The sequence below is a fragment of the Sinocyclocheilus rhinocerous genome, unplaced genomic scaffold (assembly GCF_001515625.1).
Source record: "Sinocyclocheilus rhinocerous isolate Xijiao unplaced genomic scaffold, SAMN03320098_v1.1 scaffold218, whole genome shotgun sequence".
Taxonomy (NCBI): Eukaryota; Metazoa; Chordata; class Actinopteri; order Cypriniformes; family Cyprinidae; genus Sinocyclocheilus; species Sinocyclocheilus rhinocerous.
The window spans coordinates 247,069-266,539 of NW_015664181.1; the positions used below are offsets into that span (position 1 = coordinate 247,069).

The following is a 19,471-nucleotide window of genomic DNA, read 5'->3' on the forward strand; positions in this document are numbered from 1 at the left end:
AAACACACAGCGTCTTCACGACATGGCAACAACAATACTACAGCGAGAATAGAAGTTACGCCTTCTTTCTTTGCGTGAACGTTTGGGCGGCGTTATGCAAATCTTCCCACACAGTGACGTAGATATGTGGGGGCGTGTTTAAACGAGGCGTTTTAGGAGGGTGTGGACAAGTCTTAACTTTTATAAAGAATATCTCTTTGGATTTGAGACTTTAGTCTTTGCAACTTTACAGATCTTCTTTATGCACCAAGAGCTTGTAACACTCCAAAGAGAAAGGAAAAATTGAAATTGCATCATATGACCCCTTTTTAAAGGGCTGAGGGCAAGTAAATGTGTCATTTTTGGGTGAACCACTCCTTTAACTAACCATTATTAAATGCATATGGTCAAATATTTAGATGCATTAATATTTTTAAAGTTGGTTGAGGTATATTTGATTCAATTACTGTATCACACATCAGTTGCACATTAAAAGCAAAAGCAGCTCACTTATTGACCTTTGCACCTGGAAACTACCTACATCGGATTAATTATTTGCACTAGCTGCTCTGTCCATATGATTAAAAGGTGTTGTTTGGGCTGTATTTTGCTATGCATAATGATAATGGAGTATGTTATGATAGCACTAGCCATAGTCATGTTTAGTGATTGCAGGTGTGATTACTCAACACATTCAGAGAAGTTCAAAGTAGATGTATTACTAATGACTCATTGACAACAGTGCCGTTTGAACTCAAATATATGATACAGCAAATATCTATTATTTGCTGCTGGGAGTGGTTTTATGTAGAGGGTAATAAAAAGTCTGAACCTAACAAGGAGTGGCCCGTGAGCAACTACCTATTGTTCCCTTTGAACAAGCCACCTATAACCTCAGGTTAGGCTATTTACTTACCACACATGAACATGTTATTCAACTTTGAGGATATTACATATATAGATAATAGACAAAAATAAAGAGTATAAAAACCAATGTTTTACTAGTACTAGTACCAGTGCAACGGTATTGAATTTCAAAGAAAATATGATTTTGATGCACATGGGGTCAGTATGATTTTTTTTTTTTTTTTTAAAGAAATGAATACCTGTATTCAGGAAAAATTTACGTTTGAACATCAAATTGATCAAAAGTGACAGATTTGTACAAGGTTACAAAAAATTCTATTTCAAATGATTGTGGGGGGGGAAAATTGTGGAAAAAAATATTAAGCAGCACTACTGTTTTCAACATTGATAATAAGAAATGATTCTTGAGTGGCATAACAATATGAATTCTGAAGGATCACATGACACTAAAGACTGGAGTAATGATGCTGAAATTTCAGCTTTGCCATCACAGTAATAAATGATATTTTAAAATACGTTAACATAGAAAACTGCTATTTTAACTCATAATAATATGTCACAATATTACTGTTTTTGCTGTATTTATGATCAAATAAATGCAGACTTGGTGAGCATAAGAGACTTCTTCCAAAAAAACACCACAAAAGCAAATCTAATATTAAAAAGTAAAAAAAAAGAAAGAAAACAATTACTTCACATGATCATAGACACCTTTCCAGGAATGTAAAGATCAGATTATATGAAAAATGCATGGAAAAACTGGCCATCCGTACAGCAAACAGAAGTCAATGTTTTCACTGGTGCTCACCCAATCTTAGTGATCTGCATCTCAGGTGAGCTCTGACTGGACGAGTTGTCTAATCTGAGGTCCTGAGTGGTGTGTCCACTGTCAGATGTCCTCTGTGGACTAGGGGACACCTCTCGACTGCTGGAACATAATGAGTAACTCATCTTAATTATTGTTCTCAGAACTGCATTTTTCATATTTAATAAGCCTTACATAAAAAGATACTTATTTGTCAGTACACACTTAATACACACTAGATTCTAATCTTTGTTACGTTTCCTTTATGGTTTTCTAGCTACATGACAACAAAATGACTTCTAACAAGTAATCAATTATGCTAAAGTACTTTAAGGGTTTTCCCTATGACAATGTCTGCCTTTTGTTATTAAGACCAAATATCCGCCTTGACGTTTTTCAAAGACATACAAAAATTAGGGATGGGCATTTTCCAAAAATTTTGCATTTGAATATTTGCACTCATAAAAAAACGAATATTCGAATATTCGTTTGTTTAAATGAGGTTTCATGAGAAAGACGTTATTTTTAATTATCAAGTATTTGTCACGATTTCTGAACAAGCTTATGATTAGCCATTACACAACAATGTTCTACAACAACGTTACGTTATATCACAAGGTTTTATTTTAGTTGAAAACATGTGTAAACAACAAAAAAAGCATCCAAGATCAAGCAGAGCAAACGGAAAAATCAAGCAGACTGTGCCAATTACAGTACAGAACGTAGGCTACATATACTCGAGTCGGCCTATATTTATTGTGTTTACATTGTTTCACGTATTAATTCTGAGAGAAACAATAATATCCACATGCTCGGGTGAAAGTTTGTTCCTCAGTCTGATAACAATAAGAACGCGCTGACAAAGATAACGTGTGCTAACAGTTTCTTAACGCTTTGTGTTAAACCACTCTCCCTCGAGGAACCCTTATATATGTCTCAAGATCATTTGGCTATCAGATGCGCTCTCTTCTCGGCTCAATCGGAGTACAGCTGCGCTTACCTGCAGTTTTTCCTCAGTTGACTGTGTTTGGATTTCATGTGATTTCTCATTGTGGAGGTGATATTATGATAAATCAGTTTCACTAATTCATTTGATCAAAAGTAATTACATTTTGTCAGATCATTTAGTAAGATCATTTAGATCAAAGTAAATCCAAACTTCGCGAGGCAGATAACGACATTCTGTGATCAAATACTATTCAACTTGTTAACACGCTCCACAGCGCCACCCAGTGCATTTAGTTATAACTGCTTAGGATTTATCATGGATTCCCTGCATTTACTGGCCGTACATTCCCTGCATGTACTGGTAGTACATTGTTGATTTGTTTGCAAATCAACAAACACATAGTAAAATTCGAATAGTGTTTTTATTATTCAAATAATAATTTCAGACCGAATATTCGAATGTTCGACTAGTCGTGCACACCCCTAACAAAAATATTAAACTAAATCTTCATAGGAAAAGTCTTTTTAAGTCAATGTTTGTATGAATTGTGTTTTCATGTATTTTTTGAATAAATTAATAAAAGGGCTTCAACTTCGAGAAAGAAAAAAAAACCTGTCTGTTTTTCTTACCTTCTCTCCTGAACTTCTTGTATGTTCTCAATCCCAATGGCACTGCTCCTCCTGGAACTAAATGGACCAGATTTCTTACGGGTTGGGCTTTTCCCAGGAATAATCAAGGACTGTGGAGAAATCACATTTTGATTCAGATTATTAGCCACTACATAATATCTTCCATTCATGTACTTTCTTTCTTTTTTCGATATTATTCATTTTAATTCTTATTTTATTTTTATTGATTTTATCTTGACTTTTATGTCTTTTTATTATTATTATGCCTAAATAAAGCACTTTGAATGACCATTGTGTATGAAATTCTTTGTGTAAATCAACTTGCTGTGTCTTCTATCAATCATTTGGGTGACGGCAGATTTATGATTCAACACAAAACATCAAATATTATATCAGCTAAGAAACAGCAGAAACTGGGTTCTATTTTTAATAAAAATGGACAAGCCCTTCAACATCATCAGAGCTTGATGAGTGATTTAATTTGGTCTTCAGATTTGTGCATTATGCATTACAGTGCAGCCTAGATGACCTTGAAAACAGGTCCAGATGGAAAAATCTCTGTTTAACAAAGCTGTCTGCAAGTTTATAGGTTTGCACACACGTTTGATAATTTTCTGGTTTTCTGTGACAGTTGTTGCAGACACATTAGTACATTAGGATGGCTAATAGGCAGTTATGGCAGCCTGTCATGAGAGGCTCTCTCAGTTATTGCTGTTGCACTCGTTGTCATAGCAATGGAGACGGGACGGTCGCTTATGGAGAGCCCCATCTGTTCCACCGACCACCATTCAAACAGATCATAAGAGCTGATTACACATCAGTTTTTTTCTTTTGTAATGGTGAAATGATGAAGATCAGAAATGGCAGGAGAAGACCTGGTCTACCATCAGCACAAGCCTCACAGATGATGTGAGCCATGACGACACAAGCACTCAAAGGTCAAACCCACCCGCAGGGCACGATGGGGGTCAGAGGGCATGAAGACTGGCACAAAATAAAGCTGCCACACTGTTTTGGGGCTTCTCATGACAGCCTGCATTCATTTCTGGGTCACAAGGGTGTTCATACTCACAATGCCGGGTGTTTTGGGGGTGTCTGGGGGGTTGTGTGTAAAGCTTCCGCTCTGGCTGGTGGAGACGGTGTGCGGTTTCTTGTTACTGAGGCCCATGGCATCCATAGACTGACTTCTATTGCGTATTACTCGCTGGAAAGAGAAAAACAATGCATTGCATCACTGGAAGCCAACACTAGAGGGCACTACGACTGCTTATATGAGAGCTAGAGAGAGTAAAGGACAAAGAAAGTGGGTATGATTTGACTAGCATACTACATACTTACAATTACCTCAGGTTGTATACTGTCAGAAGTACAAAACAATTTCAATATGCAAAGAACACCAGGTGACTTTCTTCATTTGCCAAAATGTGAGTGTATCCCATAATGCAATGTACTTCACTTCTACTGCACTTTTTTCTATTACTTGAGTAAATTATTAATTGACATGGGTAAGATGTTTTGCACAAAATTATATCAAAACTGTAGCACACTGCTGTTTGAAACATTTAATTGTTCTATAATGCATACTATTTTAAATACACTACAGTTTAAAATGCTGAGGACAGTAAAAAAATTAATGCATTTTATTTGACAATAATGAATTAAATTGATCAAAGTGACAGTAATGACATTATTATTTCAAATAAATACTGTTTTCATTGTTTGCATTACTTTCTATTTATCAAAGAATCCTTATAAAAATTAAGCAGCACACCTGTATTCAATTTAAAAAAAAATCTTTAACACCAAGTCAGCAGCTGAAAATTCAGCTTTATATCACAGGAATTAATAACTTTTTATATATATATATATATATATATATTCAAATAGTAAACAAGGTTAATGCATAACACATTTGATTAAATAAATCAGCCTTGGTGAGCATAACAGACTTCTTTTAAAAACATAAAAAATACTTACCCCTAATTTAAAAACACCCCAAAATTTTTGACATATAGTTTATTTTGTATACTGCATAAATCATACTTCAATATCACGCTGATTTTAACATTCTACAATATGGGATGCAACTATTCTAATCTCACATATAGAATGGACAGTATGCAAATTATGCAAAACTCATCTCTGCTATTCACCAGAACTCTTTTGTTATACATCCACATCATTTTGTCAGTAATTAATTAAACAAATACAAACCCTTTTTACTAGTTAAAGAGATTCAAATGGATTTTACCTTGAAAGACTCAAAGAAGCCACCGCCTCCTCCTCCTCCATTCTCCAGTTTGTCATCATCTCCTCCCAGTCCCATCATGGACTGGCTGTTCATGTGTAGCTCCTCATATAAAGTCTCCAACAGAGCAAAACGTGTCCTCTCCTGGAGAACAAAGACTTAATGTACAGTAGTATGCATGCAGATGCTTCCACACAAATAAACGCAAACACAAACATGTATGCCCTTCTCACCTCCAGCTTGGCAAACTTCTCTGCTTTATAGCAGGAATATTCAGCATTGATCAGTTTAGTCAAGAGGAACTCATGAAACTCTGGACTCTACACAAAACACAATGAACAGAGATTAAATTAGATTTAAACAAAGAACGGCTCCTAAATTGGATTTTTTTAGATAAAATTATAGGTGAATTATATATTAGTTCAATTATTTATCAATTCAGTCATATCTCTTACGATTAAAGCAATACCTTACCTAAAAGTGAATATTTGCTGAAAGACCCTCAGACCAAGATGTAGATTGTTTCTTCATGGGAACAGATTTGGAGAAATTTAGCATTACATCACTTGCTCACCAATGGATCCTCTGCAGTGAATGGGTGCCGTTAGAACGAGAGTTCAAACAGCTGATAACAACATCACGACAATCTATAATAATAGACCTCAGTCCATGAATTTATGACTAGTGAAGCGTTTCTCATTCTCTCTCATTCTGACGGCACCCATTCACTGCAGAGGATCCATTGGTGAGCAAGTGATGTAATGCTAAATTTATCCAAATCTGTTCCCATGAAGAAACAAACTCATCTACATCTTGGATGGCCTGAGGTTGAGTACATTTTCAGCAAAATGAATTTTTTGGGTGAACTACTCCTTGCCAACAAAATATACTAGCAGTGAAATTGTTTAAATTGATTTTAAATTTTTTTTATTACAACTATATTTATTCATATAATTTGTCAGCATTTTATAAAAGGCTTTACCAATTCATTTACGCATAATTACAAATCAAATGAGACATTCCTGTAGTCACAGCCATACTTAGATGAAATTGAGTTTTTCTACATTTTGTGCGCTGATTTTTAGAGGGAAAATCCAGAAAGTATTTAAATAAAGTGAGGCTGAACTAAAAGTACTTGTTTACACTTATTGGCATCTGAAAGAATAATTAATAAACCAAATACTTCATAAATGAACATCAGTGGTTGAAGGATGTGTAGAATTTTGTAAAAACAGCTGTTCCAATTTTGAGTTCCGGGGCAAAGATTTCACGTGGAACTAGTCACATTACATGAATACAATCTGAAAAGATGTACCTTTTTAAAGACAGCTGGGTCTGGGAGGGCTGGTCCAAAGAAAGGCACATCATCTCTTGCCGTCACAGATACCTACAATATCACAAAAGAAATTATGACTGATATCAGGAAAGCTTCTAAAAAAAAAAAGACTTTAGCACATTGTTTAACAAGTTGATTTACTATAGTGTAAAACATCAATGTGTAGAGAAAAAAACCTACTTTAGAACTGAGTCACTCGTTGTATGTAATCAAGTATGTGAAGCATTCCTATTAGAAATACACTATTCACATAAATCCATGGCTCAAGCTTCATTTTGAAAAATTCAAAAAAGGTTAATTACCTTATAGAGGACGTTATCAGTGCAGGCGTTCTCCACTTGAACCACTACATAAGCGTGAAGAAAATTTGATGCAATCATATCGGGTACAAATGGTGTATTTTCTTCTTGGAACACAATAGCCACAATGTCATTTCCTATATGCCTCTTCCTCTGGAGCTGAAATTAAGTCACACCAAGACAACAAAACTGTGAAGTAATAAGAGGAAGCTGCCTGTAAGGTCTGCACAACTAATTTAAGATTCACTTCTTCGAACAGACTGGCCAGAAGCGAAACCTGAACTGAAAACTAAAATAGACCATGTGTTTGAAAAATGCATATTTGTACATTTATATTTGAACAGAACCAACACTGCTACGCCAGTTTGTAAGGTATATCATTCTACTTTCATGTAAATTAAGCACACTACATATTGTTGCACTACAGTTCTTTTCATTTAGGCTCTGACTGGTAATATACCCCCAAAAAAAGGCTTGTTCTAAGTGTGACCATATTTTCTATATATAAAAAATCATTTGTTCATGCCTAAACATTTGTTTATGTAGTTATGAGTAGGCCCACACAAAATCTTCATACATTTCATATTTTTGTTCATTGATTGTAAAATAAAATAAAATAAAATAAATCTCCTTTTGATCTGAAATTTACCGATTTGTGTTTTATTGCACCAGTGATGTCAAAGACCTACATTTCGAAACAATAATTACATTTATACTTGATTTAACATTGCAACAAAACACTATTAGCATTCTGCAGGGTGTCAATTTTTATCTCCTATAAACCTTCAAAGGTTTATCCGATTAGCTTTCCTCAGCTGAACTGTTCGTTCGCTCGTCTTCACAGCTTGCTCATAAATACTTATTAGAGAGTGCTGTCATAACAGAAAAATAGTTCACAGACATTCACAAGTTCAAAAGAAAACTGCTTGTCTTCATCATCAAAGTGTTCAGGAAATTAATAAGACATATCGAAGCATGTTTGCAGCCCTGTGGCAAACATCATATTCAAAACGATGTTTTAGATAGAAACAAACCATTTTAAGGCAAAAACACATTTGTCAGTGCCAGTCTGGAGGACATTAGCATATCGCTATACTGTAGCTCTCATATAACATCCCATATCTCATACAATAGCAATTAAAAAGCAGCAGGTGACGAGTCTGTACCCATATGTTATCTCTGGCCTCTGAGGTACCATACTGAAGAGGGTGTGTTTTAGTGGCCAGCTTTGTAAAAGGGCATTCTGTGCTGAAACCCCTAGGTGATGTTCTCTCTCTAAGCAAAGTAAAACGTGCATGACAACAGATGGCTTTCCAGGATCAGTCCTTTGCACTGTGTGGTTTGCTTGCTAATTAACAGAGCATGCTGTTGGTCAGTGCATAACACAGTGGCCAAGCATCTCTGGGGGGCTGCAAATGGTAATACACCTGAAACTAACACTAACTGTGACAAAACAATATCCTAGAATGTTACTGGTTGGTCCTAAACGTGCCCATGTATTTATCTATATTTACCCACCCTCAACAGGTAACCAAAAGTTGATGTAGCTAAGAATAGGAATCTAAAATCTGAGGAATCTAAATGAAAAACAATCTAAAAATGTTTTTTATATATATTTTCTTTACTGATTGAATGTGAATCAAAACAGAATGAAACAAAAAAAATAAAAAAATAAAAATAAAACAAAACAAAAACAAAGTAAAACAAAGCCAAAGCAATAAATAAATAAAGCAGAACAAAGCCAAACAAAACAAAACAAAGCAGGACAATACAAGGTCTTACCTGCTGGGAATCACCTTCAGTATATGGCAGCTTAGTGGACACGTGGAACATTATCTCTTTATTGTGGAAGTTGTGGTAGACTGACTCAATTCCAGTCTGACCATGTGTCACATCCAGGCCACCACGAAAGCTGTATTACAAGAAGGTCAAAAAGCTCTGAATTACTTCATTAATATTTTCAAACTCTAAACATACCAGCGGTACAAACACCCCTTCGTTGGGCCTGGGACAACATTCTATTCAAACAATCCATTACTCAACATAAAACTCTGACCTAGACCTGAAATCAAAGGGAAATTATAATATAATTACAATATAATAAGATAACTTTGCTACTGAAGCCTCAACAACAGCTCTCCACCTAACCCTACAAAGTGATTTATTGATAGGAATGTTGTTCCAGGACCAGGAAAAAAGTCCTACTTGGGTACTTTTCATGTTAAACACTGTAGGTCTATACCCTTTAAAATCATGAAGTTCAATCTTCTCTCCCAAGAACTCCAGAAACTCAACAAAAGCTGGACTTTCCTCGCTGTTTCCGAATAGCTCCTCTTCTGATGTCTGTAGAACAGAGAACATTTTCAGTTCACAAACCCACAAATAATATAAATTGAGCAATCCAGGAATAAAAACACTTAAAGGTGATCTAACCTGTGCAAATTTCTGGTAGATGACTCCAAACTTGAAGTTGTTGTTGATGACGTGCTCATCAAAGGTCACAATAAGTCTGGATGCCTTGAAACAAATAACAAATGAGGGTCAGTGAAAGAAAACTACATGATTTGTTCATTCGTTTTTTTTTATATTTCTGCCCCAGCTTACCTTTGGGTATAAGATGGGATAAAATCGGTCCACATTCACCTCTTCACAGACAAGCTTGAAAAAAAATTGTGATTAATCTAATTTACATTTTTCTAATCACATTATTTTATCTGATTACTAAGGCTGTGAATTTAACATCTTAATTTAGTTCAAATTAATAAAAAAAAATAAAACAATAAAAATAAATGACCTTTTTTTCTCATGGGGATAAATTAATAAAAGAACTTCAAAGTCACCTTTTCTAATATCTGATTTGCATGGGATTTTTCTCAGCAAACATTGATATATGCAAATAATTAAAATTTAATTAATTGAATGTATAAATATAATTGCAAAAAATATATATATAAAAAGAATAAATAAATAACATTTTAATTTAATTCATCTACATGTCATGCAATTGACTGAATTAATTTTTTTTTTTTTTTTAATCCAATGACAGCCATGCAAAATTCTTCTCTGTCTTACCTTCGTCATCTGCACAACATTAGGGAACTCGGTCAGACAAGAAATTGGTATCACATCATGGTAGGTTTTAAACCTTGACCTACAATTAAAAAAACATAAGATTTACAGTTACCTCCAGCATTACAAACTATTAAAATAACACTATAAGTATCGCTTTTTATTTCTCCTCTTTCCTACTAATTGTTTCACTTCTGTTTCAGTTTTTTATAACCATTTCTTACTATGTGTCAGTAAGTTGTTGTTATTTTAGCATTTGTGTTTGGCTCAGTGTTATTTTTTTTAGGATTACTGATAAACTAATGTAGTTTGATTTGTATTAGTTATCTATTTTAGTTTTAGTCACAGTTGTAGTAATGTTGACATTTTATTAGTTTTTTATTATGTCTATATAGGCTTTTTATTAAGTTTTAGTTTTATTTAATTTGAGTTATTTCAGTACTTCAACATACAAAATGGAAATGAAATAATATATATATATATTTAATGTATTTATACTGTATATATGTACATGTATATGTATATGTGAGGTTGTACATACACATATGTAGTTGTTTTTTGGTGTTTGGCTTAGTGTTATGTTAGAATCATTATTATACTCATACCTTTTGTTCTTTTGATATTTTTGAATTGTTTTTAGCTTTATTTTTTTTTTGTTTTCATTTAAATGTTTTAGTTTTGAAATGTTGTTGTATGCATTTGTCATTTTTATTTAATTTCTTTTATTTTCTTAAAAGCTTTTAGCTTTTCGTTTTAATTACTTTTTCTTATTTGTGTATGTTTTAATTGTTTTTAGCTTTATTTTTTTGTTTTCATTTAAATGTTTTAGTTTTGAAGTGTTGTTGTATGCATTTGTCATTTTTATTTAATTTCTTTTATTTTCTTAAATGTGTATATATATATAGTATTTATAGAGTTTTAGCTTTTAGTTTTAATTACTTTTTCTTATTTGTAAGTCGCTTTGGATAAAAGCGTCTGCTAAATGACTAAAAGTAAAAGTAAAGTAAACTATAACCAAACTACTTCACAAACACATTCTCTGCTAATTTGTCTGAGACAAATTGCTCATGCTCCTCTATTGTAAGTCGCTTTGGATAAAAGCGTCTACTAAATGCATTAATATAAATGTAAATGTAAATGTTATATTTAGCAGGAAAGACAAAGAGAGGGTGAGAAAGACAGAGAGAGAGAGAGACGGATGGTAGTTCAACTATGAAAAATTGCCATGTGAATCACTCCAGCATTCACAGGTGCCCTTGTCAATTATCTTACAGCCAATACGTAACATTCAAAGAGTCCCTGAAGAGCTCCCTGTATAAAAGAGAGGCTTTATAGATCAACCTCTCTCTGACATGCACACTGTCTCTTGTTCCCATCCCCATTATTAAAGGGCCTCGAGACAGGATTTGGGTTATAAAGAATAGATGTGACCTTGTGTTTCTGCTGCCCATTTTGAGCACTTAAGTCAGAACATCTTCGAAAATGAACAATGAGAGAATATGTGATAGGAGAGAGTGGACGTAAATGTTTCTTTAAAAAGAAAAGTGTCTGTGACAGATTTGTGCACCATTCAGAACTAAATTGAGAATATCTTTTAAATCCAATTCAATTTCTTGAACTGGATTTCAATTGAGGTAGCAAAAAGGATTTGTAAATCGAATGGAAGTAGCATTGAAAGGGAATAAGGGTTTGTTCCTAGACTCTATACTTTTACAATACTGTATATCAACAATTTATTGTTATATACCTCCTAAGATATTTCAGGAACATCTGTAACAAAGTTATTAAAGAAACACAGCATTCAAAACATCAAAGCAATACTTTTTTTCATCTGGGAATAGTCAAGAGTGTGTGTGTTTGACGTACCTAAGCAACAGTCGAAGGTGCTCCTGGTCTCCAATCACATCATACTTCACCGAGAAGACCAGGTGGCCCAGAGTGCTGTCCACTGAGTAATAATTAAAGTGCTCCTGCGAGAAGAGTTATAAACGCATAAACCCTCTGAAAGACTCCTTACATTATCACAGATTCCTAAAAGCTCTGACCCTGAGAGACAGCAAGCACAAAGAGTATTGCTACTACTACTAAGATGACTATAACAGCAATAGTAAGACAAAACAACCAATACAAACACTCCTGTTCTCATAAGAATCATCTATCAATTTGTTAATTGGTGAGAAAATAGTCCTGATGTGATTTTGATCAACTTTATTGTCAGCTATACCTCAACACATGTTAATATGTCAGGTAAAGCATAGATCAATAAAACAGATATGTAAAAAAAGAAAAAAGAAAAAAAAACTCTTAATAATAATAATAATTATTATTTATTTTCATATAGTGCCTTTCAGAAGCTCAAAGTCACTTTAAGAATGAAAAAGGAAAAAACAGAATTAGTGCAGTCAAACGATTAATCGCGTCCAAAATAAAAGTTTTTGTTTACATAATATATGTGTACTGTATATATTTATTATGTATATATAAATACACACACATGCATGTATATATTTCAGAAAAATATGTTATGTTTATATATTAAATATATTTATATATAATATAAATTATATGAATATAAATATAGACATGTAAATACATGTAAATATTTTCAAAATATATACTGTATGTGTGTGTATTTATATATACATAATAAATATACACAGAACACACACATATATTATGCAAACAAAAACTTTTATTTTGGATGCGATTAATCGCGATTAATCGTTTGACAGCACTAAACAGAATGAATTTTCTCTACAAATATGCATAATATATCAGCAACTGCAACATACCATACTGTATTAGCCAATATTTGACCTTCTTAAATGATACTCATTGGTTTGATGAGGCTGAAAAAGGGTTGGATAGTGGGATTTTAGTTGACTTTACCATATAAAATTCCAGATTGCACATTGTGGTCGTTTGTTTTTCATTAATATCAATATTTTCAATATAATATTGCCAATTATACTGGCTATTGCCTATAACAAGACAGACAGAGAGATAGATAAAATTAATAATTAAATACATCTTTGTCAATTCAGAATCTCACCTTGCCCAGGAAGTGTTTCCTGTAGATCTTGGCTATGCTGTTTGTCTCCAGTTTAACCTGTGATGCGGGACAAGGGGGCGGTTCCTCTGCTGTGGAGGAGGAGCCTAAATCATGATTGGTCCCTTCAATCCAGTAACCCCCAAACTGGGGCAGCAGAATGAGTGGTAAAGGGCCTGTACGACCCAATACCTGCCAGCCCACAAAAACAACAATTTTACAACCAGAATCTTACAACAAGAAAACACACTCATATTTACATATAAAAAAGTCAAACAAGTATGCAACCTCATGGACGCTGGGATATGGAATGTAATCTTCCTCTGTCTGTGGGAGGAATAGAGAGAGATTAGAGATGTAGACAATGTGAGCCTCTCATTCGAGTCACTTTAAGCCGCAAATGAAGGAAATATGAAGGTGAATAAAGAGACCTGTGGAGACTCATGATTCCAAACAAACCCTGAACTATACAATATTCACAAGGCCTGCAGTGAGAGCATCAGATCACATGTTCTGGTGTTTTATGTTGACCTTAAATGCACAGAACTATAACAAAGTGCTTCTATATAGATTCCGGTAAATACATACTTTATGGCCATTTATATTTTGAGTTGAATGTGTGATTCATGTGTGATATGAAGAATAAAGCATTATATTGTAAGTAAGTCTGTGTATGAGTGCAGCTTAAGGACATGTTCTAGCACAACAAACAACCAGACAGAGAGCAAAACTAAACAGAAGATACTCAAATAATTTCATATTCAAATACTGTATCTATACGCAAGACACGTTTACTTTAATAAGCAAAAAATGTTTATGATGTTCCTCTGATAGTAGCAGTAAATTAAAATTGACACTGATCTGCAGCATGACAAAAGTTGAACTTATTAATTTTTAATGCAATACTTATGGCACAAGATGCTGAAAGAGGCTTGCTCATTTAAACACTTTTTTAAAACAATACTTGTATTTTAAATAAGACTTCCATCATTTCAGACTTCTACACTAAGCTACATGCAATGCATTTTGCCTTACAATTTGGCAAAAAAGGTATTTTAAGAGGCAATAATTATACTGCCAAACTTTTGAACCAGCCTTCATGTCAGAAGAGCCATTAAGATGCATTAAAATGTCAACATTTTAAAGCAGCAGTGCTTTTCTTAACTTTAAAGCTATGAGAATGAAGGTTCATATGAAAACATCCATCTGTGGCAAAAGCAATACTGTGTGTTTCTGTGCACATGTGATAAACACAACGCTGATGGCAGTGTCTGTGAAAACAGACTGTAATGACTATAACACTTGATGCTAGGGATGCACCGATGTATCGGCTGACTTTTTATTATTTTAAAGCCATCGGCATATCGGAAATAGTGTGAAAAGGGCCGATACCGATGGTTGATAAATTAACTGCATGGAGACAACGAGTTGCATGTCTGTTGCATAATCCAACGTTTTTCTCTGGGCAAAATAATTAAATACTTGCCAAAACAAAATAAAATCTGTACAAAATATAGTTTGTCAGACGGCATAGTACGGCCATATGCAAACGTGACGCTGACGCATCCAACGAGTGAAATACATGCTCTCAGTTGTAAATTCATCATAGGTAAGTCGCAATGGCAATGCACCAGCGTTAGAGTTTATCCGAGGATATGTCACGAACCGCCAAGCATTAGGCCTACATTTAAGTGAAAATGAATTGCAGGTAATATGCAGCTTTTTGTTTGAAACCAGTGTAGAACACTGATTCACACAAGGTCACATCACGCACCGCCAGCGTTTCTGTGAACGGAGAAAACAGAATAAAACTACAGTATATAGGCTACATAAAAAGGAATATATAGGCAAAATATATTTCACTTAAATTCACTTGCTGAGTTTCGGATAATTGTAACGCACTCCGAAGTTCACAGAAAAAAAAACGAGACGGCAGAAAGCAGTTATCTTTATTTTACAAAAGCTTTACAGTTTTGAATGATGTTTTGCTTCTATCTGTATGACAAACCAGCGTTGGTATGACCATAAATTACGGAGTAACAGTTGGGAAAACAACGCAGTGATCGCGTCGGTGCCTCACACGCACATGCAACAAATTTTTGCTAATTTGACATCGCAGCCTGTTCATTATCAAAATAAAATACAGTTAAAGAAACATAAAAAGTTACACTGCTCAATTTAAATAGTCCGTAGTACAGTCTGTGCCGTTCAGTGTGACCAGCGTCTCACTGCTGATTTTAGCCTATATGTGAAGGATGATGCTTAACGTCGATAATGCGAGTGAAGAACAAAGCCTATAGTTTACATAATAAATAATAGTAGCATCCAGATACTTCGCTAATATAGAAACATTTGGATTCGTGCAGAATGAGAGAGGTAGGCTTCAGTTTCGTTTTTAAATTAATTCGTTTTGGCTTGACGCTTATATTTAGCCTAAATACAACTTTAGAGGATTTGTTGTGGAGAGAAGGGAACTAAAATAGCCTAATTGTGTTTGTAATTTTGCTTTTATTTACCATTATTTTAGCCTACATTATTTCTGAATGTAATAATAAAATGCAATGTACAGCCTACTAATTTAGGCTGTTTTTTCCACTCAAAATTAACGCTTATCGGAGTAGCATTTTTTTTTTTTAATGTTTTTATTGTGTTGACAGTTTTTTCTTTTAATACATTTGGTCTTTGGTAAATCTAGAAAAGATGATGCTATATTGGCTATGACTAAGAGACATCATTCAAGACTCTCCATGATTTTTTTTCTTTTTGAGTAAATTAAACGCTGTACTTTATTATTATTATTATTATTATTGGCAAAGAAAAAGTTTTAAAAAACGTTATTAACCGGTATGTTTTCTACTCAAACCGGATTCACAGAGGAACGCAGGAACAGAAACATTCAAATACAGATTCTGCTTGGAGTGAACCAGTCTTTTTTTTTCTTTTCTCGTTTTTAAGCCCTGCTTTATGCAATTGACCAATATTGGTATCGGTATCAGAATCAGCCAATAATTGTTTGTTAAAATCGGTATCGGCCAAAAAAAATCCTATCCGTGCATCCCTACTTGATGCTTGTTTGTGTGGCTCTAAATATACACACTTACTTTGAGAGGAGGTGGAAGAGTGCACCTCTGCTCGTCCATTCTACTGCTCTGTGTTCACAAAAAAAAGGTGAAGATGTTCAATAAATACAGTTCATTTAAAAATACAAATCAAATTGAATTAATGTAATTCATATACATCATTAGAACTTAAAGAAATTTTCATTGGAATTCATTAGAAGAAATTAAAATTCAGCATTTGTTAATAACTTGAAATAATATATACATTTGATAATTCTCAAAAAATTTAAACATGGCCAATATATACAAAAATTTAAATACAAACATTACACAGAGAGACACTTAGGCCTGAAACATATTCTACGCAAGTATTCAAGCTTCTAAAGCAATAACGGACATTGGCATAAATATACTTAAAATGTATTTAATATAAATGAATATATAATTAAATAACAGCTATAAAAGAAATTCTATCACCCCTTTTAGGTTTGTTACAGCCTTTATCTTGCTTAAATGTAAAAAAAAAAAAAAACTGACAGTTTTGAATGTTTGGAAAATGCAAACATAAAACGAGTAAGAAATACATATTTATTTATTTTTAAAAACTACTACTTCATAATAGTTTAATTTAAAATGGTCAGAAGCATAAAATGCTCTCTGTGCTCAAATTATGATGGATCACTAAGTTCAACAGACATTAAAATGTGCTGACCAAGTGTTTGCGTACTTGCATAGACTATATTTCTAACACTGTTTTCAAGAGTTTAATGACAGAGCTCAAGCTACATATATACATTTTAAAGTGAATGAGTGACGTATTAAGAGAGAACCTTAAATATAGATGACAGATGTCAGTAATGATAGGCAAAGACTGGGAAGGTGTCACCATATTGCAGGTTAAAAAAGGTCAGAGGTCATAAAAAAACGAAAGATTGCAGGAAAAGCAATAAACACAAAACCGGATGAAAATGTGGACTTCTCACCTGTATTCGCTCTATCATTGCAAATATATCTGATGTCTGAGAACCAGGAGGAACAGATAAAAGAGGGGGAGAGAGAGGAGGATGAACACAATGAGAAAGAGTGAGATCTGACAGTCTGCGAGTCCACTTGACATGAGAATGACTCTCGGCTCTCTCAGTGACAGTGGCTTTGCAGTAAAGGACGGAGCTCCCTGCCTTGATCCTATGATCAACAGTGCATCAGATGATCAGATGTACTTCCTCCCTATCATACGGTTCATCTCAATGGGAGATGAAGACTGTGAAACAGCATAATTTAGCACGGAGACAGAGCAGCTGTACGTATGAAGGATGTGACCTGAACTAGCTACAGCTGCGGTGTCATATCATTGAGCCCACAGCTCAAAATAAACCAGCATAAAAACGTATATGAATTAAAGGGAACGTTATTCAGAAATCACTGCCTGCTTATTAGCATGTTTGCTAATGCTTTGCATTTAAATATGTTACCCTGATGAATCACAAAACCAGTCTTAAGTCGCTGGGGTATATTTGTAGCAATAGCCAACAATACATTGTATGGGTCAAAATTATAAAAAAATTTTAATGTCAAAAATCATTAGGATATATATAAGTAAAGATCATGTTCCATGAAGATATTTTGTAAATGTCCTACACTTATGACTGGTTTTGTGATCCAGGGTCACATATAACCCTAAATACTAAACTTAACTCATCCTGCACTTTCTAAGTCAATGGGTTTTCCCTGGCAGATGATAAAATAAAGTAAAAAAAAAAAAGAACATTTTATGTTGAAGGTGGGATAACATAACATACTGTAGCAACACAACAGCCACCTGGCAACCTCTTAGCAACAGAACATACCTACAACCATCTAACAACGTCCTAACAACCTCACAGCAACACCACAGCCAATCAGAACACACAACCATCTAACAATGACCTAGCAACCACATAGCAACATCAAAGCCAATCAGAACACCCCTGTAACCTAACAGCAACACCACAGCCAATCAGAACACCCCTGCAAACACATAACAACGCCCTGGCAACTTGGCAGCAAATTTTGCAAAGGCAAACACTACAAAAAATTTTTTAAAAATCTAGTTTGTCAGAATGCAGCACCATTTTTTATGTTTAATGCTGATAAGACTGCAGAGTCAGGTAGGACTCTGCAAAATCCTTGCCAGTAACTGATTTTTCTCAACAAGAAATCACACATACACAGTTGTGAACTTGCACTTATGTAACACACACTCACACAGTTCAGAGTACCTTAAATGACTTCAATATAACAAAACGCTGTACTGAAACTGGAACTTCAATGTGTTTCTCCGTATGGCTTGCTGATTCATCAAACACAAACACCACACACACATTTGTGGTGACTTACAATTTACTTGTTGTTTTTATGTTAAAGGGGTCATATGATGCGATTTCAATTTTTCCTTTCTCTTTGGAGTGTTACAAGCTCTTGGTGCATAAAGAAGATCTATAAAGTTGCAAAGACTAAAGTCTCAAATCCAAAGAGATATTCTTTATAAAAATTAAGAGTCAACCACGCCTACCTAAAACGGCTCGTTCTAACACGCCCCCACATATCTACGTCACGATGTGGGAAGATTTGCATAACACCGCCCAAATGTTCACGCAAAGAAAGAAGGCGTAACTTTTAATTTTCGCTGTAATATTGTTGTTGCCACCGCCGCCATGTCGTGAAGGCGCTGTGTGTTTCGTTGTGAAAACGAAACCTGGGTGTTTCTTTAACAATGGACACTTTCAGGCCTGTTGACATTTAGAGAGCTTTCTTAAAACAAACCGTTTTTGAAAAGTTAATATAAAATATCTTCACACAATTACTATGAAAAATAGATTATTATTATTATTAAAAATAATTGACTTTTTTTTTTTGATTATTACAGTTTTTACAATGATTTTCATGGGTATAGGACACAAAAAACTAGGTATACCAAATATAATTAATGAACACATGATAAAAAGTTTGCTGAGGCAGTTTTGATGCAACCTTGATATACAAAATCTGTTTAATATACTCTTTTAATATAAATCAACCCCTGGGACATAAGAGTGCCTAAAGTTTAAGATACACCCAGTTAAATATCTTTATAACCCAAAGCCTATCCCTAAACCTAACCCTTTCCGGAAACCTTAGTGCATTTTTAGATTTTAATTAAGACA

General features: G+C 34.2%; 1 protein-coding gene across 1 annotated transcript in view; it reads right to left on the reverse strand.

The window, feature by feature from the left end:
• The window catches only part of rap1gapb (RAP1 GTPase activating protein b), a 51,833-nt gene that overhangs the window by 9,754 nt on the left and 22,608 nt on the right, over positions 1-19,471 (reverse strand). Inside the window, exons 4-20 of the mRNA XM_016540459.1 lie at positions 17,273-17,308; positions 16,332-16,379; positions 13,519-13,557; positions 13,234-13,422; positions 12,048-12,151; positions 10,185-10,263; positions 9,717-9,770; positions 9,546-9,629; positions 9,355-9,455; positions 8,895-9,024; positions 7,116-7,271; positions 6,793-6,864; positions 5,711-5,797; positions 5,481-5,621; positions 4,302-4,433; positions 3,230-3,339; positions 1,655-1,774 (exon numbers count right to left, since the gene is read on the reverse strand). Coding sequence (XP_016395945.1) covers positions 1,655-1,774; positions 3,230-3,339; positions 4,302-4,433; positions 5,481-5,621; positions 5,711-5,797; positions 6,793-6,864; positions 7,116-7,271; positions 8,895-9,024; positions 9,355-9,455; positions 9,546-9,629; positions 9,717-9,770; positions 10,185-10,263; positions 12,048-12,151; positions 13,234-13,422; positions 13,519-13,557; positions 16,332-16,379; positions 17,273-17,308 — 1,682 coding nt within the window. The remainder of the gene's footprint in view (positions 1-1,654; positions 1,775-3,229; positions 3,340-4,301; positions 4,434-5,480; positions 5,622-5,710; positions 5,798-6,792; positions 6,865-7,115; positions 7,272-8,894; positions 9,025-9,354; positions 9,456-9,545; positions 9,630-9,716; positions 9,771-10,184; positions 10,264-12,047; positions 12,152-13,233; positions 13,423-13,518; positions 13,558-16,331; positions 16,380-17,272; positions 17,309-19,471) is intronic.